Raw genomic sequence first — 26790 nt, 5'->3', positions numbered from 1 at the left:
CACATGAAAGCTCGCTGATGTTAGCGCTGTAACAAAAATACAGCATGTTTTATTGATCTTCAGCACATGCGACAGCATGGCTTGTATTCACTGAAACCAAACACAGTAGTGTTCATCGTTGATACCAGTCGGTTGGATTATTATCCTATGGACGTGTAGTTTGTATAACATTCCACATTACTCAACAGCACAACACAGCATGTAACTGAAATGACAATGGTGACATAAATAAGTCTGCTTTTTATTTGGTGACATGAGCAACTTGCATTATGTTAACAGCAGGTGCTTCATTGGGCAGTTCCACATGTTGGTGATGCACACAGGCTATCTCAATAATTACCTTCCCCATTAGTTCATACATTACTTTTTAATCACAGACATGCATTCTACAGCCATTCTCATGGGTATGTTTGAATCAATACTGAGTAGACATAATAAATACTTTAGTAAACTAACACTCATAATATTTACATTGATATTATAGCTTAGTACCAAAAAATATGGAAGACAACTCTCTTTTGTAGTTTCTTTTTTTTTTGAGTTCATAATAAAAGCAACTGTAGTGCAAATTACAAATCAAGGGATTGTCCCTTTAGAGGTTCAGGGCGTGCTGCAGAGGCGTAAAGAGTTGTTACCTAAAAGAAATCCTGAGATAAAGCAACCATCACTTAAAACCTGTAATTCAACACAACCATACTTGTGAAATACTATTAAAACTCAGCTTCAGTCTGAAGGACTACAGTCGTAGTCCAGTCAAGGCTCCTTCTCTTCACCCAATCTGCTGCTGAAGCAGCGTTGGCAGAGGCACCGCACAAACAGACAACCCAAACATAACGCAATCTCCCATCTATACAGTACAACCTTACCAGTCTGTTTAGAAAATTAAATATTTTTCTCAATGGATAATATACTATAATGATGACATCATTGGTTTCAAGTGGAGCAGCTCCAGCTGTAAAAAGTTGGTCAAAACTTGAGAAAGGAGAAGGCCGATACTGGTTGACTGGTATCAGAAGGAGCGTTCTCACTGGTTTCACTAGTGCCGGGGGGAGAGGATTTTAAGTCGGCGTCCATTGTGTGTGTTTCTGTCGGGGAGGTTTCTCTTTCCCTGTCGCACAACGGTCTCCCCTTGGTCACCAGCTCCATGCCGCTGAACAGGGACAGTCTGCTCAGACACGGCTGCCCGCTCCGAGGCTCACAGGGAGGAGGAGGAGGAGGAGGAGGAGGAGGAGGTGAGCCTTTGTCTCTGATACACTCTGGATCTTCAGCAGACGGTGTGACCTCAGCAGTCCTAACTGGCTCATCATCACCCCCCCTCACCGGCCCCCCTGAGGAGGCGTCTGTCTGGGCCCAGGCCTGACTAGAAGGGGAAGATGAGCGATGTGGTGGTTGGGTGACACCTAAAGATGATGTTGTTTCTGGCTGGTAATGGTTGAGGTTGAGGTTGGTGTTGTCAGCAGACTGGGTGGGTAGTAAAGGATCGGAGTATGTCGATGTGGGAGCGGGATGTGTTGTTGTTGCTGGCTGGCTACTGTTGGCAGTCTCGTGTCTGGGAGGGTTCAAAGGTCCGCCCATCAGAGCCTCAAACTGTCGCAAGATCTGTTAGGAGGAGATAAGACGGAGAAAAAAATCTCTAGTTCTGTTTATCAGTCTTGGCCACGTGTAGTTTTCTTTTTCTGTCTGTTTTTCTTTTACCTTAGTGGCTTTGTTTGCCACAGGCCCCGGGGCGCCCTCACTCAGCTGGCGAAGCTTTCTTTGTGTAGCTCCAAACATTTGCTCAAGAGAAAGCAGGTCAGAAGTCATGAGGCAGGCGACAGCACACAGTGCCCGCTGCAGGTTTGGAAAGAAACAAGACCGGTACATTAATATTGCACGGTATCATAAAGAAAACCTAGGTTATCGGTGAAGACTATTTGATTTTTACCATCTTGATGGTGTTTGAAGGGTCTTGCAGCTTGCTGGACAGCAACTCCACCACGACCTCACAGTTAAGAATGGAGCACCTGACAGATCAGAAACAAAGACAGATATCGTGTCGCTCGTTGAGAAGACAAAGACAGAAGAGGATCTGGTTTTAGAGTCTGAGTCGGTGCACTGACTCTTTGATGAAGTGCTGGCTCTCCTCTCTGGACAGGAAAACTCTGGAGCCTTCAGTCAGTCTGCTGATGAGCGCCATCTCCTGGCCACAGTCGCCCAACTGCAGAGCTTCAACCCTGGATATCAGACGGTGGATGACAGAGAAACAACAAACTTAGAATATACGTTATTTTCTACTTATACGCCACAGAGAAAAATATGACAGTAGAGGTGAGAGGTAAAAAGCAAGTATAAATATGCCTCTGCTAAAAGGTAAACAAAAAAAACACATTAATCATTAATCACAAAAATTATTCACTTTATCCCTGGGTGCTAGTAAATGATAATTGCAAATATGAAGAAGTCCCATAAAAGAGTTACTGATATCGTGTACATGAGAATGTGATGGATGGACAACCCGAAAAAACAAAATACAAGTAGCTTTTTGTAAAAACTGCATGAACCCAAAGTAAAATCCACCACCTATCAAGTATTACTACATCATGACCTAGCAGAGGACTCCAGTGGGTTGACTTTGCCCCTCACCGGTCTGACAGGTCCCCGCTGCTCTCCCTGCTGGCCCCTGACTGGCTGCCGGTCCCGGCTGACTTGCTGCCCACAGAGGCTCTGCTGTTGGCTGCGATGTCCTGAGAGGAGTTGTGAGAGGAGCTGTTGCCGCTGTCCGTCTCTTCCCAGCCGCCCCCGACCTGCCCGGGGCACCGCTGGGTCGCTGCTGTGGTGAAGACACATGATAGGGTTCGGGGTGTCAAGTGGAAGCCTCGGTGCTCGGTGTGACCTTGTCGGTGACTCAGACACTGTGTGTAGTGACGTAACTGTAAACATGTGAAGTTCATGTTTCCATCACACCAACGATTTCTGACCTTTTGATCTGCGAGCAGGAAGATTATAGGCGCACGCCGGCACGGCCACCTCGATGGGTGCGGACGGCGCCACCACGGCCCTGTAATGGTTGTCGTGGAGACGGATGCCCTGGTGTTCGGTTGGTGGAAGGACAGCACTGGCTACTACCTCTGCAGCTTTCTGGATCTTATCCAATATGGAATCACTGCCCGCTGGAGGCACAGGTACAGACATAGACTCAGTTTGATCTGTGTGTGAGCAGTGTGTGTGTGTGTGTGTGTGTGTGTGTGTAGGTGGTGGTTGTAGGAGCACGACTCACCTGTCCCCTGCTTCCCTGGACTGTATCCAAAGCCCTGCATCCCTGACCTGTGGGAAGTACCTGATCCCATACCTGAACAGAAAGACACAAGAGACATATTGTACCATGGCTTTCTGCTGATTAAAGATGTCGATACATTTATAGCCCCTCATGCACTGCTAATATTTAATTAATTATTGTATTGTATTGTATTGTATAATTAATTACATGGTAACTGAGGTCACATCTATCAGTGGACATGGCTGTAAATGCCTGGTCCTCTTCTCTGGACATCACATAATTCCAACTAAAGCTGTATCAACCTACCAATCTGTATCTAATTAGTCAGAAGAAGTTAAAACACCTGTGAGTGTGTTCACTGTCTTTTGAGAACCTCTTTTTAAAGAATTGCACTACATTCACATTGAATACAGATTCAATACTGGTTCTGGATTCAATACATTATAAACAACTCTGACGATGAGTGCTGTAGTGTGTAGGGTCACTGTCAGCAAGTTGTCATGTTTATTGCTCACCCATCGTTGGGGGAACTAGGTTTAGTGGGGATATTCCAGTTTTGGTGGAAATTGTATCTGTGAAAAGCAGCCTGGCGACCTCCTGCAAAGAGAGAAAAAGTCCAAATATGAGTGTGCGTCTTCCTCACTGACACACTTGTGTAACTGACATGATGATGAAACACAACCTGTGTCTCACCTGTGCTGTATTCCTCACTTTCTGGTATAATGCTGTGCCATGAATGGGATCAGGTGGACCACTATAAACTGAGAGTGAAAACTTCCATCAGGGAACAACGTGAATAATCATGTTACGGAGCAGCCACAGAGTGCTGAAAGTTTAATGGAGCAAAGAAAAAAAGAAAAATACCAGTGTGTCTAACCTGATGCTTGTTGGATGAAGGTGGAGTTCCTCCTAAGTTCTGTGAGGAAATGATTTGAACCATGACCACAGAGATGGACAAAGATCTTCAGCACCTACAAGACCAGATGCAGACATGTAACTTTGTGTCGCTTTAAACAACAAACATGTAGAGCTGCAACTCTACAGATCAGATAATGGTAACGTACAAAAAAATTCAGTTTACATGTATAAACTTAGAAAAACACAAGTCTTACCTTTAGTTTGACATGACAGGACTCAACTTGCAGCCTCTCCAGTAGGTATTCTAACAAACACTGACCACAACCTGAAGACTCATGGGAGATTTCTATTGTGCTGGTTAAGGACAGTATTTATTATTGTGTCTGATCTGAACAACAGAACCCAATCCATGAATTTTCACTGAGCAGTTGAACATTTTAAGTTGGTTTGACTTGAATCACCATTGCCCATTTGAGAGCCCAACAACTGAACAGGCAGATGTTTTACTGAGGTTTGCTGTGACACATTATGATTATAAATGATATCTAGACATGATGATCAACAGCTATAAGTGGAAACAATGCACTTGAATGTGTTGTGTGCCTTAATCAGTCACATTTCTACTAACTGCCCTGATTCAGAGAGCAGCTGGGGCCGGGCTGTTGGATGAACCACAACACAAGCTGTTCAAGGATACTTCCAATCTCCTGGAAAAGGTAGCCAGGACAGGGGTTTTCATCATCTGCTGTAGCCTTCATCAGAGTTGGTACCTTGAATTAGCAGAAGAGACGATGACTAAATGACGCCAACATCACATGTGTCAGATTGTGTTTACCATAACAGCTGCACAGCCCACCAGCCATTGACCAGTCTGTTAGTTAAACGGTTAAACAGATTCAGACAGAAACCAGCTCGACGTGGCAGCAGCGCCTCGGTACCAGTTCAGCCTTCACCAGTGTGTCGTGGCTCTGTGCCGGTGTAAAACTTTAACCAAACACCTTAATGTGCAGTGAAACATGACAAGCTGTTAAAACAGAATGTGTTTCTTCATGTTGTTAGCTAGCAGGCTAGCAGCAAGCTAAAGGTGGCACAACTGAACAGCTTTAAACAGACGCGGTGACGCGGCGGGAGACCCAGCTAGCTCCGTTCAGCGGTTAGCTGCCGCCTCAAGCCGCGGTGACGGTAAACAGAACTTACTTTCTGAAGAAAAGCCAGTCGCTCCATGAATGTTGCCATGATGTAGCAGTCCTCCTGGCTGCGGGTTACTCATCTTCCTCCTGGGGCTACGAGGAGAGGGCGGGGCTAGAGATGACAGCCAGCCAATCACGGCACAGCAAGTAACAACCCCCGAAGCCCATTGGCGCTCTGGTGACGCCCAAGGTCAACATCCGGCCAATCAGGCTTCAGGAGGGGGCGCGCTGACACGTTGATTGACAGGGAGATGAGCCAATCAGATTACTAGACACTCTACCGGACGTTCCCGTGATGACAGGGTCAACAAGATGGCGCTGCCCACAGATTACAAGATGCCTCATCTGCTCGGTGTTATGTATATTTCAGGTTAGCCATGACATTTGACAAACTGTGAAGCAGCGACGGTTTCGGGGTTCACGGCTGCTGCGTGTCGTCCTGTTGGTTAGTCGACTTTTACAGCTAAAGGACGTCAGTGAACGCCTCTTCAGCATCATGTCTGGGTCCAACGTGTGGAGTCGCAGCCGAGAGAAACTACGACTCTTCCCTGAACTACTGGCACAGTGCGCGGGAGAGGTGAGCAGCCACACGGGCATTTAGCTCACTTCATGCTCAAATGTAGTCCAGCTGTCTGCTTATGGCCCAAAACATATCAGTAATACCCTTTAGGGTGGCTCCAGTTGTCTGTATAACTGTAAACCTCTTGACTATTTCTGTTTTTCTTAATTTATTCAACATTTATCAGTGTGTTTTGATACACCTTATGATACACAAACCAATTATACGTGATACATCTACATGTTGTTTTTCTTTGTGTTGTGTCTATTCTCGTGTGACCCAGGCATCAGCGTATGGGAAGTGTGTTGCAGCCACTACAACAGGCTCACAGGAGCTGAGGAAGGATCTCTGTGCCAAGGAGTTTGAAGCACTCAAGACTTGCTTTACAAACGCAGTAAGGGGCAAATACAGTAATCCTCCTACTGGTTTAATATAGAAATGATTAAAACTCATAATTTTTTTTTAATTACAGGCCAAGAAAAGACCTAAATGAATGGAAACCCGTCCTGGTTGTGTTATAAGATAAGAACATAATGGAGCGACCTCAGTATCATCCTGTGGACTGTTCACTGTGAGAAAAGAAGTTGGGAGAGGATTGCATTGCTGACAGTAACATGGGAGAGTTGAACTGAATGCATCACAGGCTTAAGAAGTCAGTCAAAAAATGTTTTTAATAATAATCACGTATTGTTGAAATGGAAAATATACACAAAGCCATGTATTTTTCAGCACTGCCGGTTCCTATAATGAGCTTTATTTAACTCTGTAATATAGAAATGTGAATATAACTTGTTGAAATTATGCATATACTATTTGAATAAAAGAGCAACGGCCATGGTTGTACTTTATTTATTTTTATCCCCAAAAATGTACAGAAATACAATGCACATAGAAAAATAGTCAGAAAAATAGCCTCTTGTACAAAGCTAAGGTCCAACGTGTTGAAGTGCTAACAGATGGAGGAATTTTCAGAAACAGATTACTACAAACATAATCCAGATTTTCTTAATGCAATGTAAATATATTAAAATTACTGTAGTGATTACAGCAATGTGTTGTGCAAGAAAAACAACGTAAATTGAGATAAGCGGACACATTTTGTTTTGATAAACCATCACTACTGCAGCTTATGAATTAGAAGGCACTAATAACTCAACAAGGAAGAGATGTTGAAGAAGGAATGATCATTAACTACAGTCGTGGATCCAGGTGGTATTCATGACAGTTTGAATGGTCCACAGTTTATCAGAGTAAGGCTATGCTGTACAGCTCCAGCATGAGGTTGAATTCAGTAACTTTCATTTGAAAGCATAATGTAACCATTTATGAAAGGGCTTGAATCCAAATCACATCCAATATCGTGTAATTAGGCTTAACTAGACCCTCTGCATTGATCACAATCAACATAACAGATTTACAATATTTACATCTCAGAGAAGACAATACACGCAAACTGAACACAACTTTTTTGTACAGAAAGGCATAGTCCACAAACAAGTAAAAAAAAAAGTTGTCACTCACATATAAACATTATTTTTTTGCCCTGTCAAAACACAATATAATGATATTTGCATAGATTTATATACATTTCAACAATAAATTCCTAAATTTCCACCACAGCACAAAAATAAGTTAATATTTACATACACTTCCTCTTTAATAAAGACTTTGGGTAATTTCCAGAGTACACAGTATCAAGAAAGAGAAAATGTTCCTCTTTGTCCGTGAAGGCAAGAGAGAATGTAAGGCAACGATGTCTTGGTCCACAGTATTTGGGGGTTCTGCAGGTGTACAAAGTGTGTGAACTTGCACTTTGACCATCAAATGAGACTGTGTATGTGTGCGTGTGTGATGTGTGTTATCACTCCCCCTCCCCCTCTGAGGCCTGTTTAATCTGCCGTGAGTGCACCATAGCCCCGGCCATTAGCTGTTCCTCCAGGGCCACGTGCAGGTCTGAGCCCCCCAGCTCCAGCAGGGGCTCCAGCCCATGCACCCCCCTGGATGCCCCCGTCTCCTCCGGGGCCCCCCCAGCCTCTTTAGGTCCCAGTGCCCTGCGCCTCCGCCTTAGATCCATCTCCCCCTGGTCCCTGGCCTTCTCATGGGAGCCCTGGGGGTGAGCGTCGGCTTTGACAGCCCCGTCTTCCACACCTTCTCTGGGGTCTGCCTGAGCAGCAACTTTCTCTTTGAGGTCTCGTCCTCCTTTCTTCAAAGCTTCTCCAGCTTCTCTCTCAGCCCCCTGTGCAGCTTTCTGGGCTTCTAAAGCTTGCTCCATTTGGGCCAGCCTCTCCCGAGCCTCCTCTGCCTCCTTCACTTTCCTTGCTCTCTCACGCACTTCATTGTCTGCTTTCTGCATCTCCTCCTTGAGTTTGTCTTCAGCGGCTTTCTGCTGTGCCAGTTTCTCTCTCTCTGCTCTTTCCCTCTCCTGTTCTCTTGCTAGCTTATCTCTTCTCTCCCTCTCCAGTCGTTCTTTTTCCACCCTTGCCTGCACTTCTTGCTCTATCCTCTCCTTCTCCAGCTGCTTCTCTCTGGCCTTTTCCTTTGCCGCCTCTCTGTCAAGTTTTTCTTTTTCTAGTATTTCCTGAGCCTCTCTCTCTAAATGTTGTTGAACATTTTCAATTCTTTCATTTTCCTTTACTAGGTTTCTTTCTTCATCTCTAAGTTGAGCTACCTGATCATTTTGAGGCACGAGCGGGAGGTCATTGGAGCTCTTCTTCCCCAGTGGCACTCCCCTCGCCCCCAGCTCATTCTGTTTATGAGACTCTCCTCCAGGTGCGCCATGGACGTCTTCCTTGTAAGCAGCTGGAACTGCTCCTTTAGGTGCTGCATCCTCAGCAACCTTATTCCCAGCCTGAGCCTGATTCTGAGGAACATCATGCGGCTCAACTGCTCCACCCTGTCCAGCTCCAGCTCCAGCTCCAGCTCCAGCACCAGCACCGGCACCAGCACCGGCACCAGCACCAGCACCGGCTGCTGCTGCCTCATTGGGGTGCTTCTGATCCGAGGCCACACCAGAGTCATTGGGCTTTGGTGCTCCACCTTCAATTTCCTGGACGCCTTTCTCTGCCTCACCTTCAGCACCTTTAAGATATAAACACGTTGTCTGCACTGTGTTCCTTGTGGACAATCATGTCTTGTAAGTAAGATGTCTGTGTATACGTACCAGGCAGTTTCTGGTGGATTTCCTTGTGTTGCTCCTCTATGACTGCCAGTAGTTTCTCCTGCTGGTCTAGAAGCCTCTTCTGTTGCTCTTGTTGCTCTTTAATCACCTGCAGTAGCACTGCATGGTCCAGCTGTCCCTCTACATGGAGACAGAAACTTTGAATTATAACCATCCCAAACTGAGCTGAGAAATAAGCATTAGTTAGGTATCTGTAAGAAGCTCAGTTAGGATGTAGGGACAAGCTCTATGTCAGGAGGGGGAATAGACAATGGCCCACTATTCATAAATCCATTCAAACACACAACTCTAGACTGTAACCTTAAACATAAACGCAAATGGGCAGTAACGGGCAGCTGTAGACACACACAAACTATGTTAGAGGTGAGTGGGTGGATTCTAAGCTGACGCAAACTCTAGTAATAGGATAAAAACACTAATAACCATTTGAACTGTATGGATAGATATCTATTAGTCCACTGACTGGATAACAGAAAATTCATACGGCAGGCCGGGGCAAACAGAGGAAAAGGCAAGAGGGAATTCATACCTGCAACCAACTTTTTTATCACTGTGATAGGAGTCCAGCAGAGAAAGAAAGAAAAAAAGGGATAAAGATGGTGAAGAGGAGAGAGAGAAGGCAAAAGTAAACAACAGAAAAAGAGTCAACAACAGTCAAACAAAGACTGGTAAAAGTCTCAAGCCAGGTCAAGAAGTAAAAGAAAGACATCTCTGTGTTTTACTCCACCTGTACCTTCAAAAATCGGCACAGTGAGCAAGAGCAGATCATGAAGATGAGATTACATAAGATAAAACAAGCAAAGTGAGATGAGGAAAAGAGTGGCAGAGGCATAAACAGCATGCAGGAGACCATAGCAAACCTCTATTATATTACCACCAGAAGGAAATCCACCAATCCAACCTTCAATGTTATTACATTTTCATAAAATGTATTTTATGATTAAATGTTATAATTTTTGTGCACTATTTCACAACCTGACTCTAATTCCTGTTTTTTCATTTCTACATTTTCAAGAGTTAATCTACAGTGAAACTCTATCAGGGCTCTCCATACACTACACACAATAGCAGAAATGCAATACTGATGCTGTCATATTTTCCTCACTCGAGGCTACACAGGAAACAGTCTTCACTGTCAAAGGGCCACTGTATTACATAGGCCACTGTATTACATAGGCTATAAACACTGCCCCCACAAAGCTGCAACTGCAATGCATTCTGGTCCACAGAGACCACTGTTGGTGGAGAGACTGGCATCCCCACCCTCCTTTGTATGATTTCTTTTTTTTAAATTTGTTTTTGCAGTTGATGCAGCTGTGATTTAGATGACATCACATCCAATTAACACATAAATAAAAACAACATCCCATATATCACAATATAACCAGAGAATAAGATTTTAAATGAATTTATTAAAGTTACTTCCTAAAAGCCCATGTCTACTCCCCCCTGATTTGAAGGTTTTTTACTCTTACCGTCCATCTTCTCATCTGGTGTGTCTTTGCTGTCACCGGCTGGAGCCTCGTCTCCAGCAGGACGATGCTCTCCTTCAGGAAGTTGAGCTGAGGAATCATCAGATATGACAGGGTCAACATTATATTTCTCTGTCTTTAGCTTCAGCTGCCTTCTTCTACCAGGACGGTGACAAATACTCACGTTTCCCTGCAGCCTCTGGAGCTTTGCCCACTTTGTCGTCTTGTGCCACTGCGGCCTGATTGGGCGCCGGGACGTTCTCTGCCAGCGGATGTTTCACAGGCTCGAGCTTTTCCTCTTCCTTGAGCTGGGGAACGGCCTGCTGGTTGTCGGCCTCGGCCGCCTGCTTCTCCAGTACCTCGTTGGACAGGACTTCTCCTCCTCCTAGATCCACCTCCTCTTTCCCCGCAACGTCAGCAGGCTTCGGATTTTCTTCAGCCTTGTTGTCTTCTACCTTCCCAGCATGCCCCAAACCATCTCCATCTCTTTTGGGCCCTTCCTCTCCTTCTACAACTTCTTCTTTAACTTCCTCTTTCCTTATGTCTACCTTGACCTCATCGTGAGGGATGGGTGGTTCATGGCGATGGGCCTCTCCCTCTGGCACTGCAACACCTGGGCAAACAGAAAGAGGTTAGTGAACGCTACACACTTCATGGAAGATGGAAGGTCGCAGCCTCGGCTCAGTCTCCTCACCGGCATCAGGACGGTCCAACTGCACCTCTTCCTCCTTCTTCCTGTCTGGTACTTCCACGGGTCCTTTAATCTGGGGGGGCTCGGCCGGGTCCCTCTCCACGGGTTGCACCGCCTCCACAGCTGGGAGGTCAGGCTTCTCAATTTCTGCTGCCTTGTCTACACGCAAATACACAAAACCACCTTTACAACACAGACTGCTGCTGCTGATACACTGAATCACCTTTATGAAGATGAGTCTTTATTTAGCTGTAAAAAACTTTTATAAAAAACATTTTCACAGCAGGAATTTTTTTTTTAACCTTGTTTAGTACCAAACCTCATAGGCTTTTTATTTGTCTTTGCTGTATTTTCTCACACAGACTGTGCAGTCACGGAAAAATATGAGACACATTGCTGCGACTAAATAAAGAAACCATAAATGTGACAAATCATTTCCCAGCATTTTCTCTTGAATTACAGTATTATGCCGCATTATATTTATCACTAGCTGAAAAGTACTCTTATTTTCTTCTACAGTAGTGTTTATCGTATACATAAACTACTGGCATTAAAATAAATTAACACCCAGGAATATCTCACATGTACATGATAAACTGAGCTGTTTTTTTTATTGTGCTGCTGTTTTCTGATGAGAGTCCACCAGGTGGCAGCAAATACTGACAATGGCAAGATGGATAGAGTCGCTGCCATATAATAAATGAATGATAGAGAAAGAAGAGAGAGGAAGAGGGAGATGAATTCAAATTGAAACTGACAGGAAGTGGGTGTGCAGGTCAGACCACGAGTTCCACAAGAAGCGAAAAATGAGAAGAGAGAATAGAAAGACTAACAAAGATGGTGGTAAACAGACAGTTGGTGGTGTAAGAGAACAGATCAGGGAAAAGACGCAATTGGAGAACCACGAGATAAAGGGAGAGGAAGTGAAACTCTGTTTTTGGAATGAAACAGGGGAGAGAAACTGAGAGTATCTCACAGATTTCCTGCACATCTCATCTCCATTTGTCTCGTCTGTTCCCCTCGACCCTCCCCAAAACCCATATCAACCCCTTTACACAGCCAGTGCTTGCAGGCATTTTATAGCTGCCACAGGAGATATGGGGGGGGGCGAGGGGCTGTAGACAATGTATTTTGGGGGGAGGGGGAGGCAGGAGAAATGAACAGAGGTAGAGGAGTGGAGAGAAATTGCTGGAGTTTGAAGGGCATCACTCTTGCTCCATCAATGTCAAGCACTCAGCGTTGCTCTCAGATATTATCAAGAGGTTATCTCCTCACCTTGCCTGCCTGCCTGTCTATCAGTCACTCTGTCTGTCTCTATCTTTTCTTCTCTCAGAGATGAAAGAAACCTTTTCTTTTGCTGCGGCTTTTGGGGCTTTTGTTTTACTTTCACGCGCCCGGTGCTACTGGCTAATATTCCCTTTATGTTGCCATTTTAGGGCGCCGCATCCCCCCTCCGCCACTTTGAAAATAAAACAAAAAATAAACATGTCTCTTGTGCCGCCGCTGCCTTTTGCATGAAATAATTACACGCAGCACCGCTGTCCAATTTCAGACGCTGCAGACAACGGTGGCTCCAGCCCGTTGGGGTAAATGTTTCCATGGCTCATTAGTAAACCACTTTCATCTACAGTCTGTCAAGTAGGTAAGTGATTGCCAGCCATTAGCGCATGTCATGATCTTTACCGAGCAGTTCATGGGGGTCTGGTACCAGTTTGTTCCTCTCAGCCACAGCGGGAGAAGGGGGATGGACTCTGGGGCCGGGACCACTCGCCGAAATGGAGAGAGTGGTAAAGGTGCTGATCAGCAGAATGCCCAGGCCGACCCAAAGGACCAGCTGCAGGGCGGACGGAAAGTGAAGAGGGACAAAATGTCAGACACAGTGAATCAATTTTATAATATCAATGAGAAAATTATTGGAAAAATGCAAATTCTGCCAATGTAACCTGAGCGATGAGGCCGTTCTTCTGGATTTTCCTGTAGATGAGAGCGGGGCAGATGAAGCAGATGAGGCTGCCCATGGTGGCTCCAGTCAGACCCAGAATGGTTTCCACTAAACAGAGAAGAAAAGTTAAAGAAAGACACTGGGATTACACTGTGGTCCTGTGGAGCAGCGATTCCTCTCAGCTCCATCTTATCTGAATAGTAACCGTCCTCGGGATATGATAAATCCAAAAAGTTGGGAGCCACTGCTGAAGAGCCCACAGGGACGTCAACACCGGCATCCAACCCAGAGCCCAGAGGTTTTCCCATCCGTCTCGTTTCTGCCAAATAACTGGAAGTAGTTCCCTAATCTAGGCTGCTGATCGCTCGCTCCATTCATACCTGCCTCTGCCATTCATACCCGCCCCCCCCCCCAAGAACTCATGCAAGCTGCCCACCCGTGTCCCCCTGCTCTTGGCAGCAGCGGGCCCTGGCCCCACCCCTGTCTCTGTGGACCAGGCCGGCTGGGCGTCGGGCCCGGAAACACATCGTTCATCCAGAGGACGGACACCATATTGTCTCCCTCAGATTTAGTGTCCATTCTCCCCAGGGTCCTTACCTCCCTTCTCCTCAGTCTATTAGTCTGATTAGACACACAAAGAGCCATCCAATCCAGTTTGTGTGAGTGTGTGTGTGTGTGTGTGTGTGTGTGTGTGTGTGTGTGTGTCTGTATCTGCCCAAGTTTAACAAACAGCCACCATATGAAAGTATGAATAAAACATCAAGTAATGCTAACCTTTACATCGCCACCATTTTGGAGCCGTTTGTGAAAGGCATGGACAGACTCAAAGAACTCGCCGTATTGGTGTGTACACTGATTTTGTGAGTGTGTGTTTAAGTGTGTGTGTGTGTGTGAGAGAGAGGGAGTCTGGGAGAATAATAGCCCTATCTTCCCGTCTGCCCGTCTAAAAGGGGATAAAAGTTAGGGCCCTGATTTAAGGACTGTGTTAGAGTGTGACAGTCACTGACTCGTAAAGTCACATTCACACATGTCGTAAAACTCCCCAGCTACTCCGCCCACATAAAGGAACACATGCACCTTAAAGACCTCCAGCCAATAAGCTGCACACACATGAACACACATACAGTTTTAATTCATTCAATCCAAGCCCCAGTATTCACACACACACACACACACACACACACACACACGGAGGATGTACCGTTGGGAATGAGAATGCCTCCCAGCATGGTGCCAAACACAATGCAGAGGGTGATCATCTTGAAGCGCAGAGGAGGCATGTATCCCCCGGCAGCAAACGTCCCATCCTTCTGCTGCAAGACAGAAACAGAGGGGAAAAAGATGGTGAGAAAACTACATTTTTCCGGGGCATAAGTTGATATTTGTCTCTTGATGATAACACACCCACACCAGACAGCATGTAGCACTTCTGCTACATTCACTCATATGCCGTGGCCACAACATTACCAGTCCCATCCACACTCCCCGTCTGATTTCCCCGAAAAACAAAAAACTAGATTTCCCATTTCCTGCTTCTGGCCATGAAAAAAAAAATACTTTGAACATTGCATATGCTAGAAATTCTTCTAAATTACACAAGAAATAGTACATGTCACAGGACTTTAACAAGCCAGATGTGTTTATGTGCTTAGGCTCACATCTGGATATGATAAAAATTTAATAGACGTCACAGTTAAAAACCACAGCGAGTGTCTTCAGCGGGCTGTGTTTACATGGATCAACACATTTCAGTCTGTCTGTCAAACTTCACTACAGGGAGGAGGAATGCTACTTCCACAGCGATGAGCTCAAGTGTAAAATGAAAAGACACTTTGTATCCAAATTATTCTCTCTAAAAATTAACAACATTTACATAAAAAACATGCAACATAAAGGCATTTCTAGTCAAGTATCCAAACACATGAAGGTATTTCGGGTGTCCTGCTTGTCTTCCACACTCTATGCAGGAAGTGTGTGTGGACCTTTTGAGCTCACCTGCTGCTCAAAGAGCATGGTGTTGATGGCCTGGCGGCAGGGCAAGATCATCATTGGGAACCCGACGGCCACGGACATCATAAAGCCCACACGGATCATTTCAGTCACCAGGTTGGAGGGGAAGTTCATCAGCACGTTGCCTGCAATGTTTTCTGTGAAGCTGACGTAGCCAAAGAACCCCACCTGGTTTAGGGAGAAGGGAGGGGGGCAAACACGAGGTGGGGAGGAAAACAGACAATGGAGAAATGAAAGTGTCAGAGATTAGTGTTTTTTCAGGGGGACTTTTTGGATTTAAAAAAAAAACTGGGGTTAAGTTCCTCATGCATTAGACACCAACTGTACTGCCTGATGGAAATGTTGGCTTTAAAGGGATAGTTCAACATTTTGGCAAATTGGCCCATTGCCATAATCCCTATAGTCATAGCAGTAGGTTCGTTATCTTTAATTGTAGGTGCAAGCCATTTTTAGAACGGCAGAGCAGAGCCGTGAGCTGCTCAGAGCTACGCTATGGAAGCTAATGGGATTTCTTGGTTTCCCTCCTCAAACTCATCAAATACACAATCCAACAACTGCGTTCTTGTGGACAAGTTGTGACCTGCACATTCACCACGCTGTGAGATAATAACAGAACGTTACCACACAGAGTTGTTTTCGAGACAAATGCAGAGACTGCTTGCCGAAAAACAGCCCCTGACAGGAACCTGCATTAGCGGTTTTGCATGAATTTACCTCTAAAACAACTCTGCCTCGTAACGTTCTGTTATTATCTCATAGCGTGGTGAATGTGCAGCTCACAACTTGTCAACGAGAGCGTTTTGGAGTTGTTGGATTGTGTATTTGAAGAGTTTGATGAGGGAAACCAAGAAATTCCTTTAGCCTAGGCTACGTAGCGTAGTTCTGAGCAGCTCAAAAATAGCTTGCACCAACAGTTAAAGGTAACGAACCTACTCCTAAGACTATAGGGCCAAATTTGCCAAAATGTTGAACTATCCCTTTAAGGACTTTAATATCAGTCTGTCTGACCAATTTTAACAAATAACGAAATTTTAAAAAGCCGAATTTTTATGTGAATGACTGATTTAATGATGTCTCAAAAGAAAGATCGTAACAAGCGTAACATGAGATCACAAGGTTTCCATGCAATAGCACTGACAGACAAACGTGACTGGTGTGAATGACGGTGTCATTTCCACTCACAGTGATGTAGAAGATGGTGACTACGTTGAGGGAAGAGGTGAAGATGGTGCTCATGCGTTTGACGGACGGCTCGTCCAGGCTGTCGTAGGTCGGCAGCACCTGCCTGTGAGAGACAAGCAGCACCCCCCCAAAATAAAACAGCACTGTGTATGCCGCATTACAGAAAACCACACTGGTACTGTTCTTGTTGTGCATTCATGTGCCGTATGAATTATCAGACACACAACTCTGCCGTTCGAATGCTGGAGGAAGGGTGGGGGAAGTCGACCAATAGAAACTTCATGAACCAGTTGTGTATTTTCTGTAAAAACAGCTGCTCCGTCATAATCTACAGAGCCGCTTGCTTAAAATCTGGTTCTGCAAACTGCTCTATAGATTCTCTTTAATGAGCAGCCATATGGGGGCCCATTTATGCCACTCAGTAATCAAATGATGCATCACTGTCCTCATATCCTTGTCACTATCCAACTCAGACAACAGTAAAATTACACTCAAATCTCTATTTTCTACTAAGGTGGAGTCAGATTTCCTGTTTGAATGATTCACACTTAATGACATGTGGATATCTGCAGTGTTTCTTCATAAGTTGAAGCATTCACTTCACTGACTTATGTTATTGTGTAATTGGCACTTACACAATGGGTTTCGAAAAAAGCAAATAAAAGGAAACTAAGCAAAACTAAAAACAAGCTGTAGCTTCATAGATTATTGCTTTGATTTGTCAAAATCAATCAATCGGTTGTGATCAATTACAAATCGCTTCTTGAGAAATTGGCTATGCTCGACATAAAGCACGTCAACATACTAGTTGTGTGTCTGTAGGTTCATCTGACACACACATGAATGCAACAAGTTTTTCACATTATGAATACAATTCACTAAAAAATTATGTTTCCATTTTTTTTTATTGCAGTCGTTTTTCAAAAGGGCAGTGGATGGAAGTAATGACATGGCAGTGTGAAGTGAAGCGTGTTAGGAAGTGTACCTGCATGTGTGTGTGTGTGTGTGACACAGAATGGGTGACAGTAGTCAAGGTGGGCTGGGGTTTGAACCTGAGTCTGTCCGTCTGTCTGTTAACCCAGGTGTCTCTCTGTCACTTTCTGCTTTGTGCTATAAAAGAGTGCAGCAGTGTGGATGGAACCATTGGCACATTAACCGGTGAATTTACAGGCTTTATATATAACAGTGAGTGGCTGGCAGGTTTTAGAGCATTATAAACTTTCCTGGCTCTCCTCCTCTCTCTTACATTCAAGTGAAAGAAAGACAGAGAAGAGCTGGGAAAAAGAGGGAGCAGAGAAAACCATAACTTTCTCTGCCTCTTTCTCTCTTTGCCCATCCCTCTTTCACACACTCTGGTTTTATGAGCAAAGCACTGTCCCGTGGTGCTATTCCTTGATGCTTGTTTAATCCGCAAACCAGTAAATCTCAGAGCCAAGGTTAAATAAAACGGCATATTGTAAGTGGGGAGCTAAAGCATCTAATGGTCACCCAATAGTCCTGACTCAGAGGCTAATGTGTTTTTATTTGCTTTAGCGCTGCCCTTTAAAGAGGAGGAAATATGATGGAGAAGCTCTTTAAAGTAGAGTGTGTGGAAATGTGTGTGTGCGTTGGGGGGACTGGAGTGTGTGCTGAAGATAATATCATTAACTGGGAGTTAAAAGCGTGCTGACAGTAGCATCACAGAGGGACATTTTTCGGCGCACATGTTTTTCTTATGTCCCTCTATTATGAGCTAACTGCTCCTCGCGATTCAAACGCGCAGCCAAAAAACAACGGGGCCAGCTCCCATCCCGTCATAATGGTGATGTTAAGTAATGTTTTAACTGAAAGTAAACACATTTCATGAATGTAATAAAAATCCAATGTGCTGAGAGCTGTTTAATCAGCCTGTGAATACATCAGTGTGTGTCTGTAAGATGGCGGCGGTCCAATGTGTTGATTAGTGGTTTGGCTTAAGCTGCCTGCCGCCTGACGGAGCGCTTGCCTCGCTCGGCCTGACCACAGGCCAAGAAATCACCCTGCCAAATATCACTCAGCACCACTAGTGGGAACCAACACACAAAACACACATGCATAAACACACACCACACACACACACAAGCGCACACTTTCTTCTTCTCCTAACACGCGCACACCTCACTGATGCTAATGAACGCGCCTGTTATGCCATAATGTTGTGTTGGCTTTTTGTGATTACATTGATTAAAGTCTCGATCCAGTCTTGAGCCTGCAGTCACCCACTCCTGCCACTTACCTCACTCACTCTCACACAAACAAACCCATACACCACCACCACCACCACCACCACCACCACCCCCCCCCACATCTGGCCTCTAGTGACCTCACCGTAACACTCCCTGCATCCTCTCCCCCAGCGCTGCGTTCAAATCTGAGACGCAGACTTCGAACACCCATTAGATCTTCATGTGTTTTTACCCGCCACCTGCTCAACTCAGCGCCATCCCAAAGCAAGCGCTTAAGCGTAGAGGACAGGACAAAAAAGAGACGCAGTGACAGAGCATGCAGACGGGTGAAAATGGAGAAATAAATGGGTATGGTGACTGAGAGAAGCTGTGAGAAGTGAGATGCAGCAGTGTGATCCCTACCGTCACTGTGGGGGAAAGTTAATGGAATGGGAAGATTGGCGTGAAAACCCTCTTACTATCTGGGAAAATTAAAAAAAAAAAAATCTTACACTGCATCTATAAGTATTTGTCACACTAGCTAAGTCTCCATCCTTCTTTAAGCTTCAAATTTTAATGTTTCAAATCAGAAAAAAACGTCTTCAAAAACAAACAGAAAGTTTTTCTTTGTTAAAACTTCAGATCTTGTCTGTTTGTTATCAATTTATGAATTTTTAGATTACTATCATCTCTATGCCAACTTGAGTTTTATCCTCATCACATCAGACAAATACAAAAAAGCAGCAGCATGGACAAAAAGCTGTTTAAATCCTGGGTTAATTGTAGAGAGGTGGAGCAGAAACAGATGAGCTGACTGTCAAAAGCACATTAGCAAAATAAGCAGCCTCCCTTTGGAACTAAACACCCCATAATAACCACAAATCTGTGAGTCTCTTTACATGACAAACTCACCCCAAACCCTCCACTGTGGCTTAAAGCAACAATATAAATACACATGCACTAATTGTGACGTTTGTTCAATTTGTACATGCGGATTGAAAGATTCAATTCATCATGTTGCCGAGCGGGGGAAAAAGGCCACATTTACAGGATTTACAGAATTTTAGGACGAGTCAATGGGCTTTCAACTTAAGGTCTCTTTGTAGTCTTATTTGCCATTAGTTGGATTACATGGTCCTGTGCAGGTGGAGGGGGCGGGAGGAGTACTTACGACTGACAGGCGAAGGCCATCCCACAGATGGGGAGACAGCGAAACACGCCCTCCCAGCGCACCACATAGACCTGCCCTAGCCACCCGCCGCTGAGCAGCCCGTGTTTGAACGAGGACAGCACCATCTGAGGGGGAAGGAGGGGGGGAGGGGGGGAGTTACGGCCCGAACCAAATGAAGACAAGAGGAGGGGGTTGGGGGAAGAGCACGAGGTAGAAGGAAGGGGAGGGGAAGGGGGGCTGCACCCATGCTGACGGCTCACAGACAGATAATGAAAGTAATGAATGAAGAGAGAAAACCAGGAGAAAATGAAGAGAAAAAAAAGGGAAAGAGACATGACAGGAAACCTCATACTGGACAAAAAACCTTAAATGTCATCGCTGAAAAGTTCGAGCAATGAAGGTGATGAGTTGTAAATTTGATCCAGTAATCATTCATGTGAAAGTGTAATCTACGCCGCAGGTTTTGGGTCAGCATGTGTTTCCTTCGTCTTGCTCCTTCAGTTACCTGGTAAAGTCCCACAGGACCGTCCAACATCCATAACCCTCCAGCCCTGCACCCCCAGACCCAGACCCGGGCTGCTCAACCCGGGTCTGGGGGCGGCGGTGTGAACACAGCAACACGTTTTTACCTTGACCTCTCTGCCTTATTACTACTGCCACCAAAAACACACACATACACACGCACAGACACACACTCACAGAGCTGAAATGGCTCAGACCAAAACCAGAATTGAAGGTGAAAAATTGGGACGGCTGAGAAGAGTGGGTGGAAGGTTCAGGTGGGAGGGGGGAGGAGGGGTTTAAGGAGCGAAAAGTTGCGAGGAACACATCGGGCTTCCTTAACTCTCCACCCCCCTCCACTGCCCTTACGGTGGTGTTATTTCGGGGGTGGTTTCCTGTGGTTTTTTTTACTTACGGGTGACAGCAGAAGGTTGTGGCGATTATGGGCAGGCACTGAATGACGCCCTTGAAGCGCCACAGGTGAACCCGCTCCACCCAGGAGCCCGAGATAATGCCGTAGCGGAGAGACGACAACACTATCTATAGCACCAGCAGCAGAAACAGCAGCAGGACAGAGGAGGAGGGGAGGGGGGAGCAAACAAAGGGTGTAGAAGAGGAGAGGAGAGGAGAGGAGGTAGTAAAGGGGAGTGAGGAGGAGGAACAGGGCGACAGGAGGGAAACAGAGGAAGAGAGAGAAGTACAGGAGTGCAGAAGGGAAAGGGAGAGAGACGAAGGGTAGGATGAAAGGAGGGAGGGAAGGAGATACGTCACTGTTAGAGGGTTAGGGGTCTGGAGTGGGCCGGGCCAAGCCGGGCCGGACCGGACCGGGCCGGGCGTGGATCTAAAGCCAGACACACACCACACCACTGCTCCATGTTATCGCCATGCTGAATCAGAACTAAAAGTCACAGGACACAGAGATACTGTGAACAACAGGTCGACGTCTGTGGAAGCAGCACGACAGGCCGGTGAAACAGACACACACACTTACAGTATAGTGTGTGTGTGTGTAAAAACTTAGAGAGTCTGAGCTGAATCACATGGGGCAGAAAAGCGATGCTGGACTTTAGCTCTTCTATGTGACGCACCTCTGACCACACTTTAACCTAAATCTGTTCACCTCAGTTATATTTCAGTGGCCAGCTGACATACTGGTGCTAACGGTGAATCCTGATCAGCTGGGGCAGAAAATATGTGCCAAAATATAACAAGAGAATAAAGTTGTTTCTTCTATGTCAAAAGGAATTATTAGATATGATGGTAAAAGAAAAAATAAGTAATAAGATTTCTAAAATGCATTTGATGTAGACCAAGTTTTTATAATAATAAATGAGCAGTGAAATACAATTCCCTGAAGTTTTAAAGATTTGTGGTTTAGTGGAACTGACCATCTGATCCCCATTTACTTTGCGCTTACAGTGTTTAAAATGTCCCTAGGGGAACATTTCCAAGTGGTGTCTCCTTCCCAGGGGAAAGTCTTTGTTTCAGCCAATAAAGAGCTGTGCAGCAATTGTTTTCTGCCTGGTGTGATTTAGTGTGGATCAGCTCTTAAAAAAAACAAGAGGAGCAAGAATATTGTGTGTAAGGAAGACACACAATACAATGGAGCAATTAAGAAGAAATTAACACATAATACAATAAAATGGCATTCATCCAAACAATATTCACAAAATACAACTGGTTTCAGTTTAAAGCAGAGGGTAATGACAGATCTGTAATAGCCATATGTAACATTTTACATATGACTAATACCAGCTTTAGAATATTAATACACAAATATACAGACTGTGTAGTAATACTGCAAGCAGAGGAAACAATATCAGTTCCTGTAGTTGAAGAAAATGTAAGAAAATACCTATAAGCAATTTATATTATAAAGAAAGTTAATACAAAAAAAAACCTCTCCTCTGTGGCTGTGGGGTCTGGAGTTTTTAGTTGTAGCCTGGTTAATTTAATGTCATCTGTCAGGATAATCAATATCGGGCTAACACTGTTATTCATAATACTGTGATGTACTGTATATCTTATTTGATAAACAAAGCTAAAATGTGTTTCCACAGCAGTCTGTCCTGAAGCATTGTGTAGCGTGTGGCTGTCTGTGTGACGGCACGCTCACCGTAAACATGAAGAGGGTGTAGAACATGAGCGCCATGGCGGAGAAGGACTGGATGGAGGACATCATGTTCCTCTGGAGACTCAGCGGCAGCACGATGAACAGAGACACGGCGATCAGCAGCAGCCCGCGGAAACTGCCCGTCACCTTTAGAAAACAGCATGATACAACAATGATCACTTCTCAGACTTGACTCTACTGATCTGCAACTGCCAAACTTTGGTTAAAGAAGGCAGAGGAAACCAAGGATGTGAAATGTACCATTCGATAAATCAGTGTTGTGACATAAATATGGAAAAGTCATGATCTCAAACCTGTAAACCCAACAGCTGAGCGAAGAAATTTGAGCCCAAATCAGCAATGACAACATAGAAGGCAATACAGGTGCCCAACATCAATCCAATCATACTGCAGGGACAGAGGGGAGAGCAGACACACACAGGTGGAATCTCAGTTATGTCAATGATTTGGGAAATAAATATTTTACTACCATTTACTACAATTACCCTCTCTGCTGTCTTTACTTTCTATTGGTATTCTAAATGTCTCGATACTCAGAGATCTATAACAATTACTTGCAGCAAATAAAATCACAATACACTTAAAATACGGCATAATGTTGCGTTGTAAATAAGTAATGAGACTTGCCTCGTCTCCACCACAGTTTTTCCCAGTTTCCCGTAAGCATGGAAGGCTGCAGAGAAGAAAGTGATGTCAGTGGGAACAACAGTCGTCTACTCCACAAAGAGGCTTTAGTGAAAAGTTAAGAGTTTCTGGAAGTTTGGGCGTTTCCTGGACACTAGACACTGGGCACAGAGAAGCCTAACAGTGGTAAATACAGATGCTCATGTATAAACCACTGCACTGTCAGTAACAAACTGACACATTAATATTGTTTTTAACATCTTAAACTCACCAAGTCCAGCGTAGGTCCTGCGTTTGGTGTTGCTGGCCGTGTGGACCAGGAACATACAGGACTTGTGGGTCATCCAGGAACAGAAGAACAACAGCATAGTTCCCAGCACGATCCCACACTGTGAGAGAAGACAGTTTCAACACATCAGACATACTAAAATCTGGCTATCTCACTGAAATACAAAATATGAGACAGTGTTGTCTTCTTCAAGGAAGGAAAACAATTGCTAGTTTCAGTCAAATATTTCTTCTACAAGTGTTTCCCATTAAAAAACTTGAAGAACTTGAAGATCAAAGAAAGGAATGCAGCATAATGACCTAACTTGTGTTAACTTGCAGGAGTTAAGCAAATCAGTTTGATGTTTAACAGAAAGACAAATGTGTGAAAACACTGCAGAGGAGTTCCAAATGATAAAGGCTTTGCTACGTGGAGACAATTTGCAATTATAACACAATCCTAGTGATATTATAGCCTGTGCCAGGTGTAGTGTGAGCTTTAACACAATGGTGACGAATGATGTTGAGACTCACTGAATTAAATTCCCCAAAGAACACACAAACAAATGAAGAAAATTGTAACTGCTGTTGAAATGTAAGATTAAGGACCACATCAGTTTCTCAATTATTGAAGTGAAAGGTTGCACAGAAGTCACACAGTGTGGTGGCAGAGGAGGGGGTGTTTTTTGATCCAGGTAGTATTTTTAGTTTTGCGTTGTCATAATAATGAATTACAGTTATCATTATGGGGCTTACTATTTTTATTAAAATCGTTGTTATGGTTAGATGGCCCAGTGAAAATGGAACCATCTCTCACCCACAGCAGGATGGTGAAGCAGGAAGTAGACAAAGACACCTCACAGCAGTGATGATGCCCAGTAAAACATTACCTTTTACCAGTTCGGGGGGGGGGGGGTGCCCTGCCCAAACAAAACCTGCAGACAGTGTGTTTGAATGCTCTAATAGGAAGTACACAGACTATGATCAACCAAGCATCCACTGACTTATGAGGAAGTTGCCAGGCTGTAAAAATAACACGATTTCTACGCAAATTTCAGCACACACTCATAACATGAAACAAACAGAGGACCAAACTGAAACCTGCTGCTGTGGATAAGCTGAAGTTTATGACATTCAGTTTTTGATTAAACTGTTTTAACAGTCTCATTTTGAGGACTGTGGTGGAGTAGTTTAACATGTTTCCCAGCACTTTTACATTACCCATCTGTAACTGTGACTTGGTAAAATTATATTATCTGTGAGGAAGATGACAATTTGTGTGTTTCTTCCTTCCTGTATATCATATTAGTGATTCAGTGGGGACTGAATGATGCTCAGGTTTCCAGATCTAAACTATAGTTCATGTTTGACCCTGTGTGACATTAAATTAAACAAAAACTAATATTACACTGCTGTTACTCAAGTACTGAAGTTTTAAGTTCTTATATCTTATGCTTCTTTAGTCTACTGCACTACATAATAGACGATGTGTAGAGGAAATATAGCACTTTTCTTTATACTATTACAATTTCTTACTTTTCTATTTTATTTCACATATAGCCAGGGCCGTTGCTAGGAATTCTGGGCCCCCTGAAAGAATACTAAAGTGGGCCCCTGCCCCCTGACTTGTCCACTTTTTTTTTCTTACACTGCAAAAACTGAAAATTTCTAGTCAAAACTAATTTCTTTCCACTTAAAATAAGACTCATCACCTAAAAATGTACTTGTTTTTAGATAATTTTCACTTGTTTCAAACCAATATTCACTTGAAATAAATAGAAAAATCTGCCAGTGAAAGCACGTTTTTTGTGCTTGTAATAAGAAAGAAAAACTTGCTCCACTATCAGATTCTTCTACTTATTTCAAGTGAAAATATGCTTGAAAGAAGTAAAAACTGTCTAGAAACAAGCTACTTTTTAAATATTATTTTAAGTATAATGAGATTTGTTTTGACTAGAAATGACATTTTGACTAGAAATAAGACAAATATTCTTGGTAATTATTTGAGTTTTTGCAGTATAGACTACATTATGTATTATCATGTTTTATTAACTTTGTTTTGATGCTAATGCAGCATTACTATGAGTATTAGTCAGGGTCTTATGCAGAATAATCCAGCCATTAGACTACTGGGGGGTTTTGTGGGCCCCACTGGGCACTGGGCCCCTGGAATTATCATCACCTTTCTCCCCTATACAACGGCCCTGCATACAGCTACTGAATAGGCCTATTAGATTCCTCTTAACTAACCTCGGTATTAAAGCAGATACTGACTCTGACTATGAAAAAACGTATATATCGCGTAGATTTTGAAGTTATGACTACTATTTAAATGCGGGACAATAACAACTGTTCCACCTGATTGAACAACCAAGTGAAAAAGAGAGATGTGAGAGGGTTAGGGGTGTGTTGTGGCTGTTGTGACCCACCTGTTTGAAGCAGAAGGGCATGGTGAGCACGCTGACCCCCACGATGCTGTTCACCACGTTCATGATCAGACCCGAGTTGGACGCCGTCATGTTTGAACCGCTTCCCGGCTGGTCCTCTCCCCCTCGGTAAGACCAAATAACCCAGGAAAGGCCAGCAAAAGGGGACAGCAGCAAACAGTGAAGCGGGACCGTCTAATCCCTGGTAGCAGCGGGGGCTCGGGTAAACCCCGGGTTGTGTTTGTGTGTGTCTGACTCCCCTGCTTATCAGTGACGTGGCGCTCTAGGGAGGAAACACAGAAGCAACACACAGCCACGTTGGGACACGTTTCACCGCCGGTTGTCCCCTAAAACACCCGCTAGAAACACAAACACACACACAGACGACGACACAAACTTACATGGACACAAACTGACCGTAAAGACCGAAGCTGTCGGCTCGCAGGCTGGTTTAACCGTCAGTAGTTTGGTGAACTAACGTTAACTCACCGTCGCTACGACCTCTGCGCCCCCCGCCCCTCTGCGCCGTGCTACGTTATCATCGGTGATCTCGGTGATATTGAACGGTTGTTTATCACAGGGATAGTTTCGTCTTCAGGTGCGAAGAAGCAGCGGAAACTGGGTGTAATGTGATGATAACAAATCCAACCTGGCTGCTTTTTTTTCCTCTCTGAGCGCGTATCCAGGAAGTAGGGCTGGTAGTCGAGGAGAGGGGAGAAGACGACTCAGTCCGCGGCTGTAGCGCTGCGCCAACACTGCGGCGCCCACTAGTGGCCACACCGCTGCACTGCCGCTGAACCCGACCGGGTCACAGCTCACTCGGAGCCCCCTCTCTAGCTTCCTGTTTTTACCTTTTCCCAGCAACTTTTTGATTTTACAAAATTTCAGAAAAATTTATTTTTTGTCCATCATGACACTGCTACAAAAAAAGAATTTTAACACAAGTAGCTACTTTATAATTTTATATTTCTTTTTAATACCACTTTTACTTCTGTAACAATTAATTTCAAAAGTTGTTAAATGTACTTCTTTGTCGTCTACATTTAAGTTTACTCCCAGAGTTTCTTCCTTACTTTTCAAATTGTCATTTTACATTAAAAACATAAAACACAGTAGCTAATACAATTCAATTATATTTAAAAAGAT

General features: G+C 44.3%; 3 protein-coding genes across 9 annotated transcripts; 1 reads left to right on the top strand and 2 right to left on the bottom strand.

Moving 5' to 3' along the window:
* Window positions 1–220: 220 nt before the first annotated feature.
* On the bottom strand, window positions 221–5412 carry tepsin (TEPSIN adaptor related protein complex 4 accessory protein). 2 transcript variants are annotated; one of them, XM_085761621.1, is made up of 13 exons: window positions 5312–5412; window positions 4812–4884; window positions 4369–4460; window positions 4134–4227; window positions 3950–4017; window positions 3772–3853; window positions 3253–3328; window positions 2958–3142; window positions 2623–2809; window positions 2100–2213; window positions 1925–2003; window positions 1696–1830; window positions 221–1599 (listed from the first exon to the last, which is right to left on the bottom strand). In XM_085761621.1, exons 1-13 carry the CDS (start codon window positions 5348–5350, stop codon window positions 967–969), a joined length of 1857 nt encoding a protein of 618 aa, XP_085617747.1. In that variant the 5' UTR covers window positions 5351–5412; the 3' UTR covers window positions 221–966. The 2 variants fall into 2 exon arrangements, with proteins under 2 accessions (XP_085617747.1, XP_085617746.1); XM_085761620.1 differs by having other exon boundaries at window positions 2958–3149; window positions 3257–3328.
* Window positions 5413–5583: 171 nt separating this feature from the next.
* ndufaf8 (NADH:ubiquinone oxidoreductase complex assembly factor 8) lies at window positions 5584–6693 on the top strand. The gene is made up of 3 exons (XM_085762462.1): window positions 5584–5881; window positions 6147–6257; window positions 6336–6693. The coding sequence occupies exons 1-3, from the start codon at window positions 5801–5803 to the stop codon at window positions 6354–6356; spliced, it is 213 nt and encodes a 70-aa protein (XP_085618588.1). The 5' UTR covers window positions 5584–5800; the 3' UTR covers window positions 6357–6693.
* Window positions 6694–6696: 3 nt separating this feature from the next.
* On the bottom strand, window positions 6697–26355 carry slc38a10 (solute carrier family 38 member 10). Of its 6 annotated transcripts, XM_085762460.1 has the most exons (19): window positions 26134–26354; window positions 25648–25927; window positions 23223–23340; window positions 22955–23000; window positions 22621–22714; window positions 22310–22453; window positions 20609–20733; window positions 19693–19817; window positions 16339–16441; window positions 15142–15324; window positions 14348–14459; window positions 13148–13254; window positions 12888–13038; window positions 11208–11363; window positions 10698–11126; window positions 10517–10603; window positions 9571–9591; window positions 9024–9161; window positions 6697–8941 (listed from the first exon to the last, which is right to left on the bottom strand). In XM_085762460.1, exons 8-19 carry the CDS (start codon window positions 19815–19817, stop codon window positions 7725–7727), a joined length of 2829 nt encoding a protein of 942 aa, XP_085618586.1. In that variant the 5' UTR covers window positions 20609–20733; window positions 22310–22453; window positions 22621–22714; window positions 22955–23000; window positions 23223–23340; window positions 25648–25927; window positions 26134–26354; the 3' UTR covers window positions 6697–7724. The 6 variants fall into 6 exon arrangements, with proteins under 6 accessions (XP_085618586.1, XP_085618587.1, XP_085618582.1 ...); XM_085762461.1 differs by lacking the exon at window positions 9571–9591 and having other exon boundaries at window positions 26134–26355; XM_085762456.1 differs by lacking the exon at window positions 20609–20733 and having other exon boundaries at window positions 26134–26340.
* Between the last annotated feature and the right edge of the window lie 435 nt (window positions 26356–26790).

This window comes from Trachurus japonicus, chromosome 19 (assembly GCF_045865225.1).
Source record: "Trachurus japonicus isolate A0001 chromosome 19, Traja_1.0".
NCBI lineage: Eukaryota > Metazoa > Chordata > Actinopteri > Carangiformes > Carangidae > Trachurus > Trachurus japonicus.
Note: the sequence above shows the minus strand (reverse complement) of the source record. Positions and strands in the feature narration are given on the sequence as shown.